Here is a 15320-nt window from a genome sequence, read left to right on the forward strand (position 1 = left end):
TATATATATACGCATATAATCACACAATTTAGTTAGTCTCTTTAATAAATTATATGACAGCGAGATAGAATTACACACACTTTTATGTTCATGATGTAGTTAGTTGCGCTCCTAAGTATTTATTTGACTAAAAGTTGAATCAAAGCTGTAATTATTACTTTAATACTACAAATATTAGTTTTTAACCTTAAAATTCAGTGAAATTTTTACGAAGCTTTAATTTGGACCTTTGTAGAAAAGATCAAACGAAAAAAACGAAAACATAATCATAATGTAATACTAATAATTTAGTTTTAAATTAATAATTTATATATATAGATAATACACTTATGTCTATAGATATAGTAAATATTGATATAGAGTGAAGACAATTGAAATTTTAATGGGGATAGAAGAATTGGCTTAAAGATTTGAATTATAACAAAACTTGAAATAAGTATATTAAATTATTACAATATGTCAGAAGTAAATGATAAAAATATAGATTCTGCAAAGGATGTAGGAGAGGGGAAACCATTTGTGCCAAAAATTGATGATAATCCAATAAAAAGATATAGATCAGATGATGATAAAAAAGAATCAGAATCAACAACTGAAGCACCTTCAAAGAAATTAAAAATCGAAACCAATGAATCTAAAGATGAAACTAACAATAGTAATGATGAGAATGCCATTGAAACATTAGAAAATAGTCAAGAAAAGGAACCATTAACAGAGACCAAGCCTAAGTTTGTGTTTGGAAGTACATCTATATTTGGCAGCGGATTTGCCTTAGCGAAATCTGATGCTGCAAAGAAGGAGAATAAGAAGACAGATGAAAAGATTGAAGAGAAACAGTCACCTACTTTGAAACCATATTCTTTTGGTTCCGGATTTTCTTTTGGTGGAGGATTTAATGTTTTAAAGAATAAAGAAACCTCTTTAGAGAGTAAACAAAAAGATGACGATACAACTAATTCCAATGAGGAGTCATCAGTCAAGAGTGAAGCCATAAAAGATGATTCAGAGGCTGGTGCTAGTGAAAGTAAAAGCAACTTCATAAAACTAGAAAAACAAGATTTGAAATCAGGTGAAGAATTAGAAACTTTACTACATCAAGTTAACGCAAAATTATATCAACTAACAGACATAGATGAAGGTTGGAAAGAAAGAGGTATTGGGTTATTAAAGATTAATAAAAATTCCGAAAACAGAAAAGCCCGTCTTGTTATGAGATCAAGAGTCTTATTAAAAGTCATTTTGAATCTACCGTTAATGAAGGAGTTCAAAATATCTAAAGGATTCCCAGGTTCGTTACAAACTGAAAAATTTGTTAGAATCATTGCTGTGAACGAAGAAAAGATCCCTGTCCAATATGCCTTCAAGCTTGCTAATGCTGATTCGGCTGATGACTTATATAGCATTATGGAAAAAGAAATGCTTAAATAATTATTTTTTTATATCGATGGTATATAGAAAATTTGAAAGAATTCGATAATAATGTTACTTACTAACAATGTTTTCTTAATTATGATCAAGTAAGTAAAATTCTTGTTTTATAAAGTAGAAACGTCTCTCTGAATATCAATATTTAGTTCAAAACATTTATAATTGACGAATAATATTCATTTATATGATTTTGAACCTTACGCATTATATCATTTTTCTATGCGGAATCATATAAATTTAAATACCTTTCCTTAAATGTACAATAATTAACATATGATTAAATCAAAAGATACTGAATATTTCAATAGTGAGTCCAATATACGGTCCTAGTTGTATATAAATTACCTCAGGGAAAGATAGAACTCTTTTGAAATTACATTTGTAATTATTTTGTTAGAAGTCATTAAAAATTGGAGAAATCAAGTTTATTCCATTGAAAGTGTCAGTGCAAAACGAAGTAACCTGAAAAGAAATAATAGAATGTCAAAAATTGACTATTTACCTACTTTGCAAGATGCATATGAACCATTACTACCACAGCAAGTAGAAATACTTCGTCAAATTGTGGTCTCAGAAGGTGGAGATGCAGCATCTATTCAGTCACGATTCAACTACGCTTGGGCTTTAATAAAATCAAATGATGTGAATAACCAACGATTGGGTATTAAACTATTGACAGATATATTTAAGGAAGCTTCATCAAGGAGAAGGGAATGTCTATATTATCTCACAATAGGCTGCTACAAAGTAAACGAGTTTACAATGGCAAGGAGGTATGTAAATACGTTACGTGAAAATGAACCAAATAATTCACAAATAATACAACTTCAAAAGATGGTTGAGAATAAAATACAAAAAGAAGCATGGATGGGAATAGCTGTTGCCACTGGAGTAGTGGCAGGAGCAGCTGCAATTGCAGGGATGTTCATGAAATCCAAAAGAAGATAAGCAGTTTATTATTTTCAATTACTTAAATTAAGAAAGCACCAGTTTCCTAAAGCATGAGTTTATTATAATTTTAACAGATTCGAGCAGTTTGTTATTGCATTTTAAATATTTTCATAACTCTGTTATCAATATCTGAGGACAAAAGCTATATAATAATAAATATTTCCATATCAATTCGATAATGTCAAACGTTGTTACTCAATAACGAAATTATATACAAGAAAAGTAATCACTTTATAATAGGTTGAAATATAAATGAGTTTCCTTATCCAATTGATCGTGTAGTTGTAAAATTAAATTAATTATTACTCACAGTTTTGATAAAATTATTTAATTATAATGCTTCTTATTTTCAAAGTATCATTATTAAAAAAGTCGACCTTATCAAAAAGATCACAATATTCAACATTACTCTTAGGAATGTAAACTGGCACCGAACTATAAGTAATTCATATACAAAATGAGTTCTATTGGTAAAACTAAATGAACCAGAATGAGTAAATATGATGACCAACTTTTAAAGGAAACATACGTGCAGGAACTTTCGCATAGTTTTGAGACACTCTCAGTGATAACATTCGATACTGACTATCTAAATAAACTTGTAACATTGCTATTAAAGTCTAATACAATTAATATTAAAGGTTTATCTACATGGATTCGAAATGTGATATTTCTCCAATTTGCTAAACTAATGCCATCTAACATGAAAACTCAGCACTTGACAATTATAAAAGCTTCCATTATTGAAAGCAACATCAGAGCAATGTTACAAATAATAGAGAGTCATTGCAATTACTTAGAAACCTCTCTAGGTATCAACAATTTAGGACATGAGTTGAATTCGAAAATTTTATCTTCATTTAATGAGGTCATCTCCAAGAATTATAATACATTTAGTGAATCATTAAAGGTTGAAATTGACAATTATATTAATAGTCTAGATTCATTATCATCTAATAAATTTTATGCTATTATTGATTTCTCTGTTGAATATCACATTTTGAACCAAGATAATGTCGATAAATTTTTAAACAGGTCATTGAATGTAAAAGGTTTAAATTCTAAACTACCCTTTGTTGCAGAGGCTATGATGTGGAAAAGAAGACTCGAAATTTTTGAATATCTATATCAGATAAACTTAATACCAAGCATTTATCCAGCATATTCTAACTATAATATAATCTTTAAAGGATTTTTTAATGATATAAGCTTAACGAAGTTGTCTCAACATGATATTGGTACGTTATTGTTTTCTGGAATGAACATAGATGATCCGTTAATCCAACTGTTTGTAAAATCAAGATGCATTACACAAGACAAGAATATAGACATACTTCTGCATTCTATTTATTTAATAGACCCTTATATTGCTGACATAGGTGAAGATGTTGAAAATAAAATAAGTATGCATAACCAAGTATTAGTTGATAAAATAATTCAACTATTACGTTCAACTTATGCTAATTCGATGATGTTAGAAGAGGACGATATACATCAAAGATTCAATCTATTTTTAAATTCACAATACAAAGAAAATTATAACATTTTAAAAGATGGAGCTTCGCCCACTAATCCTTATTTAATGGAACTTTGTGAGTCTATCCCATCTTTCATTTTTCATTATATGCCATACCCTGAAGTTTACTTTGAAAAATACTATTTACCATCACTGTTCAGAAGAATTCTCATGTTAAATGATTCATTTCCAAGATTATTTAAAGATAAACGATGCTTAGAAAATCAAATATTGACATACGTGAATAATTATTATAAGGCAAATCCAAATACCAATATTTTTATCAATATAAAGAGAATTTTCTCACTTATAGATGTTGCAAGTACGTCATTCATTAACCATCCTCAAAAATTGGTTGGATTATCACTAAATACCCTTATCTTAAAAGAAAGTATTTATAGAGAAACGGATATACATAAAATAAATGATTCGATATGTTGGCCAAATCAAGAACTTCAAAACATTTGGGACACCATTAAAGATCGATATCAAAAAGAAGGCAAAATTCTGAAAAATTCTGCAAGTTATCACATTATTGAAACTTCTACGCCATTCAAATTATCAAATGGTGATACAATGAGGTTAATTACCAATCTTACGATGGCTAGCATATTACAATTATTTAACGATAATTTGAATTTGACTCAACAAGCTATCCAATTAGCACTGATTAAGGACACTAATTCAAAATATTGTTTCAGTGGTGAAATTGACACTAATTTAAAGAAACTAGCAAAGAGAGGAATTTTAGCATATAATAAAACTTTTAAGACTTATTCCATCAACAACACTTTTAAGCCCGGTCCTAAGACCGAACAAACTGGTAGATTAAGGTGTTTTTAAATAGGCGGACATGAAGCTCTAGCTAAAATTATAAAACTATGTGTTTTTAGTTGCAATATGAATAAAAGTACTCAGAATGATGTCAGCAATGTATCTCATTTGTTTTGTATATTCAATCAGTGTTTCGAATGCAGGATAGAACTTCCTCATCTGACTTATAAAGCCTATTTTAGCATATGGAATGCGTGAAAAGAGAAGTACTGCAATCTATATAGATCATGTATACTTTAGCATACGTTATCTAAAGTATGTGTAATGAATATATTTCAAGAAGTCACCATATACTATCATCAAATTGACAAATCCAATACATCTCAAATTAATTTCTAATTCCAGAGAAAATTCATTTTTCTTTAAATATACTCAGTAGCTTCCACATATCAACCAGATATAATAAAGTCGGAATGTTCGTGATGCAGGCAACTTGTCATTACTTGCCTTCAGTAGAAGGACTTCAATTCTTGACACAAGAGATGGAGTGTTGATGGTTGCATAATATAAGGTCTGAAGTGCCGGAACTATATAACTGAATGATTGTTTTATGTTAGAAAAACAGATAAATTTATCTATATATACAGGATAAAGCTTTGAAACAATAACTATGCACCGTGTAAACGCCCCACCACTTAATACAACCGTTTTGTCTGACTAGGATAACTAGAGAACTGAACTGGGTGCTCAAGGGTTCAACGAATTTTCTTTTTTAGGAGCTGATTGACGATCTTGGTGAATTTCTAAATCTTTTGTAGTAGCAGGTTTCAGATCATTGCGCATGATATTTCGAAATTGGTCTTATATTTATTGAAGTAAAGTTTTAAAATGATCATATCACATATATGTGTGATCATGGGTTCTATAACGTCCTCAGAGTGCTAATAAACTATATCCGTTTTAGTTACAGATTCCAAAATAAACAAATTTAGATTACAGTTTTGGCAACTGATTAGTAATGTTCCACTGATGTTAGAAGAAACGTAATGATAGTTGCATTTCGAATAATTTGGTGTTGTTTACATTTGCCAACAGCCTCAAACATTACCCAGTCACCTTTGGGTAGCAAGAATTGTTCGATTGGTATTGACGGTGCTATAGAATTGACTTGTATAACCATTAAATTAATAAAATTAATTTTTGTTTACGCGTCGGGCCACGATCACTTCTGCGCGTAAATACTGCCTACTTGGAAAAAACCAAACAGAAAGGCATCGATATTTTTTTGATTTTTCAAATTTACGCGTCACTTTTTTTGTTATTGATTTAATAAATAATATGCTAACACTGATACAGATCGTAATAACAGTATTAACTTAACATCTATTGTTGTTGCTCATGTTATATACTATTTTACTAGTAATTAACAGTAGGATCAAACTTGAGTTCCAACTAAACGCTATATATTCAGGTTATTAGGTTGAAATTTTATGTCAAACGGAAGCTAGGTACGGCTATTGACTCCATCTGTTTTATGTTAAACTTCAATTGTGTCTGTTTTGTAGAACTTAGTACCAAGTCAAAGGATATTTGCTTGATACCAATTAATTAATAATCAGATCATACAATAAAAGAAATATATTGATATATTTACTTATTACGCGTTTCGTGTATTTTCTTTAGAAAGACCATCTCGAAACAACAATAGTTCATTTTTTCTTTACTTTCTTTTTATTATTATACACACATATATATATGAACGCAAGAATTTAAGTATTTTGTTTAAGATGATTTTATTTCTCGATTATTGCCTATAGGTTGCCATTCAGTTTTATTCATTTATATCATTGACCAAGAAGATTGAAGATAAGAAGTTTGATTTGGAATATATCTACTGATTCGTATTTCACTGTCTGTTTTTTTCATCTACCATCTTATATTCGATTTTTTCTTTATAAAACATAATAACGATAATAATATAAAATGTTCGTTATAAAAAGAGATGGCCGTAAAGAACCAGTCAGATTCGACAAAATCACCGCAAGAATTTCTCGTTTATGCTATGGTTTAGATTCTGATCATGTTGATCCTGTCAAGGTCACTCAAAGAATTATCAGCGGTGTCTACGAAGGTGTCACTACTGAAGAGTTAGATAACTTAGCTGCTGAAACTGCTGCTTACATGACCACTGTTCATCCAGATTATGCTATTCTTGCTGCTAGATTGGCTATTTCAAATTTACATAAACAAACCACTAAATGCTTTTCTGATGTCATTCAACAATTATATGAATACATTAACCCAGAGAATAATAAACCAGCTAAGTTGATTTCTGATGATGTTTATGAAGTTGTTATGAAACATAAGGATGAGTTAAACTCCGCTATTGTCTTCGACAGGGATTTCCAATTCAATTATTTCGGTTTCAAGACTCTAGAAAGATCATATTTGTTAAAGATGAACAATAAAGTCGCTGAACGTCCACAACATATGATTATGAGAGTCGCTTTAGGTATTCATGGTGACGATATTGAATCAGTATTAGAAACATACAATTTAATGTCTCAAAGATATTTCACTCATGCTTCTCCAACTTTATTCAATGCTGGTACCCCAAACCCACAAATGTCTTCTTGTTTCTTAGTTGCCATGAAAGATGATTCTTTAGATGGTATTTTCGACACATTAAAAGAATGTGCTATGATTTCGAAGACTGCTGGTGGTATCGGTCTACATGCCCACAATATTCGTGCCACTGGTTCTTATATTGCCGGTACTAACGGTACGTCCAACGGTTTGATTCCAATGTTAAGAGTTTTCAACAACACTGCTCGTTACGTCGATCAAGGTGGTAACAAGAGACCAGGTGCTATTGCTATCTATTTAGAACCATGGCACGACGATATTTTCGATTTTGTTGATATCAGAAAGAATCATGGTAAGGAAGAAATGAGAGCTAGAGATTTATTTCCAGCTCTATGGGTCCCAGATTTATTCATGAAACGTGTTGAAGAAAACGGTGATTGGACTTTATTCTCCCCAAGTGAAGCTCCGGGTTTATCTGACGTGTATGGTGCTGAATTTGAAGCCTTATATAACAAATACGTTGCTGAAGGACGTGGTAGAAGAACTATCAAAGCACAAAAGCTATGGTATTCTATTTTAGAAGCTCAAACTGAAACCGGTACTCCGTTCATTGTCTACAAAGATGCCTGTAACAGAAAGTCTAATCAGAAGAACTTGGGTACCATTAAGTCTTCCAACTTATGTTGTGAAATTGTTGAATACTCTGCTCCAGATGAAACTGCTGTCTGTAACTTAGCTTCTATTGCTTTGCCAGCCTTTATTGACGTTAGCGAAGACGGTAACACTCAAACCTATAACTTTCAAAAATTACATGATGTCGCTAAGGTATTGACACGTAACTTGAATAGGGTTATTGACCGTAATTACTACCCAGTTGAGGAAGCTAAAAACTCAAATTTCAGACACAGACCAATTGCTTTAGGTATTCAAGGTTTGGCTGATACTTTCCAATTATTACGTCTTCCATTTGAATCCCAAAAGGCTAAAGAATTGAATATTCATATCTTTGAAACTTTATACCATGCTGCATTAGAGTCTTCTTGTGAGTTAGCACAAAAGGATGGACCATATCCATCATACCAAGGTTCTCCAGTTTCTAAAGGTGTTTTGCAATATGATATGTGGGGTGTTGATCCAACAGATCTATGGGATTGGGCTCCTTTAAAAGCTAATATCAAGAAACATGGTATTAGGAACTCCCTATTGTTGGCACCAATGCCAACTGCCTCTACTTCCCAAATTTTAGGTTACAATGAATGTTTCGAACCATTCACATCCAATATGTATCAACGTCGTACTTTGTCTGGTGAATTCCAGATTGTTAATCCATATTTATTACGTGATTTAGTTGATTTAGGTTTATGGAATGATTCTATGAAGCAACATTTAATTACCGCTAACGGTTCTATTGCTGATTTACCAAATGTTCCACAAGAATTAAAGGAAATATATAAGACTGTTTGGGAGATCTCTCAAAAGACCATTATTGAATTTGCTGCTGACCGTTCTGCTTTCATTGATCAATCTCATTCTTTGAACATTCACATCCGTGCCCCAACTTTTGGTAAGTTGACCAGTATGCATTTCTACGGTTGGAAGAAGGGTTTGAAGACTGGTATGTACTATCTAAGAACACAAGCTGCTTCAGCTGCTATTCAATTCACTATTGATGCTAAGGTTGCTGAACAAGCAGCAAACGCTAAAGCCAATTTAATTAACTTAAAACGTCCAAGATACATTTCTCACAATTCAAATTCAAGCGATGCAACTGAACAAGAAGAAACGTCAAAGTCTGCCACTCCAGTCTTTATTTCTACTAGTGACACAATCGCTTCAAGTATGTCTTCTTTAAAAATGGATGAACCAATTAATGTGGTCACATCTACTGAACCTGTCAAAGAAGAACCAAAAAAGGAGATGAAGGATAAATCTGAAATGAACCAAGATGAATTCGATATTTTCAACTCAAAAGTTGTCGCATGTGCTATCGATAACCCAGAAGCCTGTGAAATGTGTTCAGGTTAATATGTTTTACAATAGTCACATAATTCTTTTCCAAGATAATTTTTTCACACTTTCATTTCAATGGGTTTTACGGTTTTCAATTTAAATAGAAAAAATATAATATAAAATAAAATAAAATAAAATAAACGCAATTATAAAATGATAAAGTAATTATTAGATAATTTGAAAGGTTTCTAACTAAAATATTACCTGTATACTCGAAGTTACATGTAAGCCTTATTACCAGTTATGTGTATCGTTCTTAACGAAGGACTATATGACTTAAAAAGGGAAATTTAGATATTGGAACCCGAATCTGAAAAATGTGAGAAATTAATGTTAACATACAGTAATGTACCTAATTATATTTATGAATTGAAATTCTTTACTCTCTATATAACGTATAGATTACTTAATTGAGGGTTTCGATAAGTTTATATTTACATAAGAGGAGACTGAACTAATAGATTGAAAGGCAATTTTAGTAATTTGTCTCATATTATCTTAGTTAGGGTTACTCGAAAATCTCGAATTCGATAGACCATGCCACAGACTACAAATATTGAGAAAGTCTCAGACTTACTCAAGGATGATATCTCATTAGAGAAGATATCTGGAATTAAAGAACAATTAATAAAAGAAAAGTCCACACTAGAATATCAATTAAGTAAAAAATCAGACCATTACTATGGGTTAGTAGAAGAAGGTTTGAATTTACTAGACATCTCTCAAGAGTCAGTTAAAGTCGTTAGACAAAGTTTGAACGACGTAAATAAATTAAGCACAGAGAACAGAAGTTCTATATCTAGATATGACGTTATCTTTAATTCGACTAAAGCATATGAATTTATTGACATGACAGCATCAATTTATGATAAAATTATTCAATATGGAGAACTTACGAAAGAAATTGAGCGTCTAATTGAAGAAGAACTTGATCAAGATCCGGTCGAGACAGGTTGTCCTTACCTTTTACAAATACATTATATGTTATCACAAGCTCGTGATTTCGAAGATCAGATGACTGTTATGGCAGATGTATCCAGTGACGATGCTAAACGAACAGTTCAGAAGTTATTTCAAAAAAATGAAGTTCTAGTTAAAAAATTCGATAAATTATTGGGCGGATTAATAGTTGATATAATTGAAATAGTAAGGTCGGAGAATTCTTCTTTAGCGATAAGAGTTTTTAAAGTGGTGGATCTTGAAGAAAAGGAAGATCTTAAAATTATTGCTTTAAGAAATATAATAATGCAACAAGCTATTGAATTGAATAGTTCAAAAAGTAAGAAGTTACCAAATTCGGTACAAACTTCTAAATTTTCTTTGGACAAGATAACAGACAAGGATTATCAACTCAAGAAGGCTATTTATGACGAGTTATTGAATGGTTCGATATCGGGCAGAACTAATGTGAGAAACTATAAAAGTTTTGTCTTTGACACCATCAGACAATCGATACAGAATATATTTATTGAAGTACGAAGAGAATACCAAGGTGAGAGGAGATTCGAAGTTTTAGAAAACCTTGATTGGGTATTCAATGAATTATTATTGGTTAAAGATCATCTATCGAAATATTGTCCAGAATATTTGAATATTTTTGATATATATTTTGAATTTTATTACGATGAACTAAATGTTTTAATTAACGAACTAGTGGAATCTGAACCGGAAACCATATTTATTTTAGACATATTAGATTTCGATAGAACATTTAAGAAAGTATTAATCAGTGATTTTGGTTTCGATAAGAATGATGTCAAAACAATCATTGGTGATGAACAAAAAGAAAGATTATTTGCTGATTATTTGAACTTATTAGTTACTAAAATGCAAGAATGGATATCTAATTTGATTAAAGCAGAATTTGATATATTTTCCGAAAGATCAACTCCGCCACATACGGATTCTGAAGGTTTATTGTACTTAGACGGTACAAAAACATGTTTCCAAATGTTTACGCAACAAGTTGAAGTGGCTTCGGGATCAAATCAATCTAAGATCTTAGTAGGTGTTATCGAAAAATTCTGTGGACTATTACAAACTAGACAGAAGGACTGGAATGTTGAAATACAAACCGAAGTTAAGAAACTGATTAAATATAATCAATTATACAACATAGATCCTCACAATATACCTTCAGAATATGACTGTCCGGGTGGTTTAGTTGAATACTTGACTGCTGTGGCAAATGACCAAATGAGAGCAGCTGATTATGCTGTAGCTATTTCGAATAAATATGGTGAACTAGTCAGCAAAGTATATGAAAAATCAATAACCAATCATATTGAAAGTACCCTTGATGGTTTTGCAGAAGTTGCAAAGCGTGCATCGATGGGTATTATTACTATTATGTTTGATGACTTAACTAAGCCATATGAGGAGATATTTGGTAAAACATGGTATAACGGTTCGCAAGCACAACAGATATCGGATACCCTAGTTGAATATTTGACGGACTTGAAAACTCAAATGAATCCTTTTGTCTTTACAACTTTAGTTGAGTCTGTTGTAGAAGAGACTATTTTAGAATTCGTTGGATCATTGAAGTATGAGCATTCGTTTAAAAATAAAAATAATAAATTTTTAGAATGTATGAAGAGAGACTTCGAAATATTTTATAAATTATTTATCCAATTCATTCCAGATACTGAGGATAAAGCAATAATCATTGATGAGAAATTTAAATTAATGGAATTTTTCATGGACTTCAGTTGTAGTCCAGCGGATGAAATATTGAATACATGGAACAAATGTCTTGCTGAATATTGGGACACACCAGTGGAGATGTTGCAAGCCATTTTAAAGTGCAGGAAAGATATTGATAATTCTAAGCGCAAGCAGCTTGTGCTTGAAGCCAGTAGGATATTTGCTGATCCTGAACGTGTGTCTCAAATGGTCAACAACGGAGTTCCCCCAACATTCATTAGTAGATTAGTATTAACCTAAATACACAGGAGTGTATAATCAAATTGGACACATACGTATATATATATGTATATATGTTTATATAGATGCTACTAATACTTGTGTGTTGTTGTCATTCTTCGTGATTTGTTTATTAATTGTCATTATACATGTACTTGAATTATTTAGATATCCATATTATCGTTATTAGTAATTGAGACATTTTCTGTTGCTCTGAATCTTCGTTTTCTTTATTAATAACATAATTATATAAACCATCTTTTTTTGGTGACCAAGAAGCACCAAATGAATTTACTATATTTAAATTCATATTGTTGTCATTCAAATTATTAATGTCTAACCCTGTGATAGTGACTATATATTTATAAATTGAAGAATGACTGTTTAAAGAGCTCAAAATTTCTTGAATGAATTTATCATTCTCAAAATTGTCCTTCAACTTCTCATAACAGGTTTCAATCAGTTCAACCAATTTATCTTTATTCAATGGGCAATTCTCAAGTTTAGATCCCTCGATTTCAACACTCATTATTTCCAGTTGTCACACAAAAAAAAGATAAACAGTTCAAACAGATGTAACTCAAGTGGTCCTTCTGTTCCAATTGACCAACTAGGGCACCATAAAGAATGCCAAATAAAACTAATTGCAACTAACGTTTAATATATATATATATATTTACGCCCTTGTATGTATAATTGCTATTAAGCATTTTACATGATTTTGTGATCACATGACACGAGCATATTTAGGGCTTAAACCTACACAGCCCTAAACATCTGTGGAAAGCTGTTAGGGTTTGTTCCAGTCGTACGGTACAACCAGTCTTAACCCTCTCACGTGGCTCGCCGAAAATGGAAATGTCCGATTTAGTGAAAAAAATGTTTATTGGTACGGCATCTTCTGTGGTGAATGACTCTTCCAGCCTAAAATGAAACTGAAAATAATCTGAAATCGTCAAAATAAGAACTAAGGTTCATGAAATTAGATACTGAATAAAGGTTAGCAACAATGCAACTTTTGTAATTTATATATATATATATAGTGTGTGTTGTGTATGTGTGCGGATTGCATATTAAAAGTTCTCTTATTTTGATTTAATCCGGTTCTATTTTTTTTGAGTTAGTGGTTTTCGGCACAATATCAGACTTCAATAAGGATTGCTGCTTGCACAGGCTCTTTACATAGGTCTTCGATATAATCCATTATAAAATGTCTTCTGCTCCATTATTACAAAAGGCTCCAGGGAAGAAGATTGCATTACCTACTAGAGTTGAACCAAAGGTTTTCTTTGCCAATGAGCGTACTTTTTTGTCATGGCTAAATTTTACTGTCATGTTGGGCGGTTTAGGTGTTGGGTTATTGAATTTCGGGGACTCCGTTGGTAGAATCAGTGCTGGTCTGTTTACATTTGTTGCCATGGGAACCATGATATACGCATTAGTCACATACCACTGGCGTGCCGCTGCAATTAGGCGTAGAGGTTCGGGGCCATACGATGACAGACTGGGTCCAACATTACTATGTTTTTTCTTGTTGATTGCAGTTGTTGTAAACTTTATCTTAAGATTGAAGTATGGTAATGACACAGCATAGATGAACTAGGATCACTTCCATTCCATTGTGTTCTCTTTCCTCCCACCGCCCCTCCAATGCAGAGCGTAAGATAGCAAGATTGATCACAAAGGCTCGGACACACGGCTCAGTTCTCGGATCGTTAGAACATGATACACAACTTTCATATATCTACATGCATTGCTCCATAAACCATTATGTAAGTATTATTTTTATTATAAACATTCGATTATATTCTTTATTTCTCATGGCCCATCGAGGATGGGATCAATAATTCTTTTTGTTTTATAGTATAAGTTAAAAATCGTTAAGACATCGACCATACTGGTCATTGAGTATACTGCAATTTGTTGTGTTTGAATATTATAGGGCCCCTTTTGGGGTTAAAGTAACTGCCGTATTCTCATCTCATCATCTCCCACTCCATCTTAAATAGATGCTTTACATAATGGCACTCTTGTGTAGTTCCGGGTAACGTTAACATTTGACATAAATCTAAATTCAAGACAATGAAATATTGAAACATTCAAATGCAAGATATTGTCTCTAGCACTCCAGTCTTTATCCTTGGTATTTAAATATGTCAAGTGTTTGTCTTTTAGCTTGCGAAGTGAGTCATACGATATTTGTTTTAAGGGTTATTTCAGTAGCATATCAACAAGATTAACTCATAATGTCATTCCGTCTTTTAACTCGTTCCGCTGTCCAAAGAAATATTGTTAACAATATTATAAGAAGAAGTAATATTTCTTCCTCAAGAAACAGTATAATCTCATCCTCTATCAAATTAAGTTCAACTTTTTTGAATAGACAATTTTCTAGTTCCATCACTAGGTTCGATCAATTATCCAATAACGTTGCTAGTATTTTGAAATCAGAATACAATTTGGAATCAGATGCTCTAAAAAACTCTGATGAAACAATTACAGAAACAAATACAAGTATTAATGAATATTTAACTAAATATTCATTTGAACTAGTGGAATCAAAGGGTGTCAATGTACAAGAGATTGTTAAGAGAACAGACAAAGAAACCATTAGAGTGTTTTTTGATATTGCACAAGTGGCAAATTTACCATATGATCCAGTTATGAATGATGAGGCTACTGCTCAAAATGAAAATGGTGAATCTTCTAACTTGGTAAATGAAGATGATTTCAATTCTTTAGCCGATAATTTCGCTAATGTTAACGTTGTCGTTACTAATAACGCTAAAAAAACTGCTGTTTCTTTCGAACTGTTAATGAATTTGGCAGAAGGTTCTTTCTATGTTGACAGCGTTACTCCATTTGAAACTGAAACTGCTGCATTAGACAGAACTGCAGATTCTGAAGTTAAAAGGGAGTTGGCTTACCATGGCCCACCATTTACTAACTTAGATGAAGAGTTACAGGAAGCTCTAGAAGTCTACTTAGAAAGTAGAGGTATTACCAGTGAACTAACTTCTTTCATTACAGGATACTCTGAATTGAAAGAAAATACAGAATATATTTCATGGTTGAATAATATGGCTAATTTTTTTGAAAAATAAGAGCAACCACACATGTTAATTGAAAC

At 31.8% G+C, this 15320-nt stretch overlaps 8 protein-coding genes across 8 annotated transcripts; 7 read left to right on the forward strand and 1 right to left on the reverse strand.

Moving 5' to 3' along the window:
- Positions 1 to 456: 456 nt before the first annotated feature.
- YRB2 (Yrb2p) lies at positions 457 to 1428 on the forward strand (the record flags this gene model as incomplete). Its single annotated transcript, XM_003687302.1, has 1 exon — positions 457 to 1428. The coding sequence occupies one exon, from the start codon at positions 457 to 459 to the stop codon at positions 1426 to 1428; it is 972 nt and encodes a 323-aa protein (XP_003687350.1).
- A 480-nt stretch (positions 1429 to 1908) lies between these two features.
- Positions 1909 to 2376, forward strand: FIS1 (Fis1p; the record flags this gene model as incomplete). The annotated part of the gene is made up of 1 exon (XM_003687303.1): positions 1909 to 2376. The coding sequence occupies one exon, from the start codon at positions 1909 to 1911 to the stop codon at positions 2374 to 2376; it is 468 nt and encodes a 155-aa protein (XP_003687351.1).
- A 493-nt stretch (positions 2377 to 2869) lies between these two features.
- Positions 2870 to 4738, forward strand: TPHA0J00960 (uncharacterized protein; the record flags this gene model as incomplete). The annotated part of the gene is made up of 1 exon (XM_003687304.1): positions 2870 to 4738. One exon carries the CDS (start codon positions 2870 to 2872, stop codon positions 4736 to 4738), a length of 1869 nt encoding a protein of 622 aa, XP_003687352.1.
- A 1914-nt stretch (positions 4739 to 6652) lies between these two features.
- Positions 6653 to 9280, forward strand: TPHA0J00970 (ribonucleoside-diphosphate reductase large subunit; the record flags this gene model as incomplete). The annotated part of the gene is made up of 1 exon (XM_003687305.1): positions 6653 to 9280. One exon carries the CDS (start codon positions 6653 to 6655, stop codon positions 9278 to 9280), a length of 2628 nt encoding a protein of 875 aa, XP_003687353.1.
- A 522-nt stretch (positions 9281 to 9802) lies between these two features.
- SEC6 (SNARE-binding exocyst subunit SEC6) lies at positions 9803 to 12211 on the forward strand (the record flags this gene model as incomplete). Its single annotated transcript, XM_003687306.1, has 1 exon — positions 9803 to 12211. The coding sequence occupies one exon, from the start codon at positions 9803 to 9805 to the stop codon at positions 12209 to 12211; it is 2409 nt and encodes an 802-aa protein (XP_003687354.1).
- A 139-nt stretch (positions 12212 to 12350) lies between these two features.
- TDA2 (Tda2p) lies at positions 12351 to 12719 on the reverse strand (the record flags this gene model as incomplete). The annotated part of the gene is made up of 1 exon (XM_003687307.1): positions 12351 to 12719. The coding sequence occupies one exon, from the start codon at positions 12717 to 12719 to the stop codon at positions 12351 to 12353; it is 369 nt and encodes a 122-aa protein (XP_003687355.1).
- Positions 12720 to 13400: 681 nt separating this feature from the next.
- Positions 13401 to 13784, forward strand: VTC1 (Vtc1p; the record flags this gene model as incomplete). The annotated part of the gene is made up of 1 exon (XM_003687308.1): positions 13401 to 13784. One exon carries the CDS (start codon positions 13401 to 13403, stop codon positions 13782 to 13784), a length of 384 nt encoding a protein of 127 aa, XP_003687356.1.
- A 652-nt stretch (positions 13785 to 14436) lies between these two features.
- Positions 14437 to 15294, forward strand: MAM33 (Mam33p; the record flags this gene model as incomplete). Its single annotated transcript, XM_003687309.1, has 1 exon — positions 14437 to 15294. The coding sequence occupies one exon, from the start codon at positions 14437 to 14439 to the stop codon at positions 15292 to 15294; it is 858 nt and encodes a 285-aa protein (XP_003687357.1).
- Between the last annotated feature and the right edge of the window lie 26 nt (positions 15295 to 15320).

The sequence above is a fragment of the Tetrapisispora phaffii genome, chromosome 10 (genome assembly GCF_000236905.1).
Source record: "Tetrapisispora phaffii CBS 4417 chromosome 10, complete genome".
Lineage (NCBI taxonomy): Eukaryota > Fungi > Ascomycota > Saccharomycetes > Saccharomycetales > Saccharomycetaceae > Tetrapisispora > Tetrapisispora phaffii.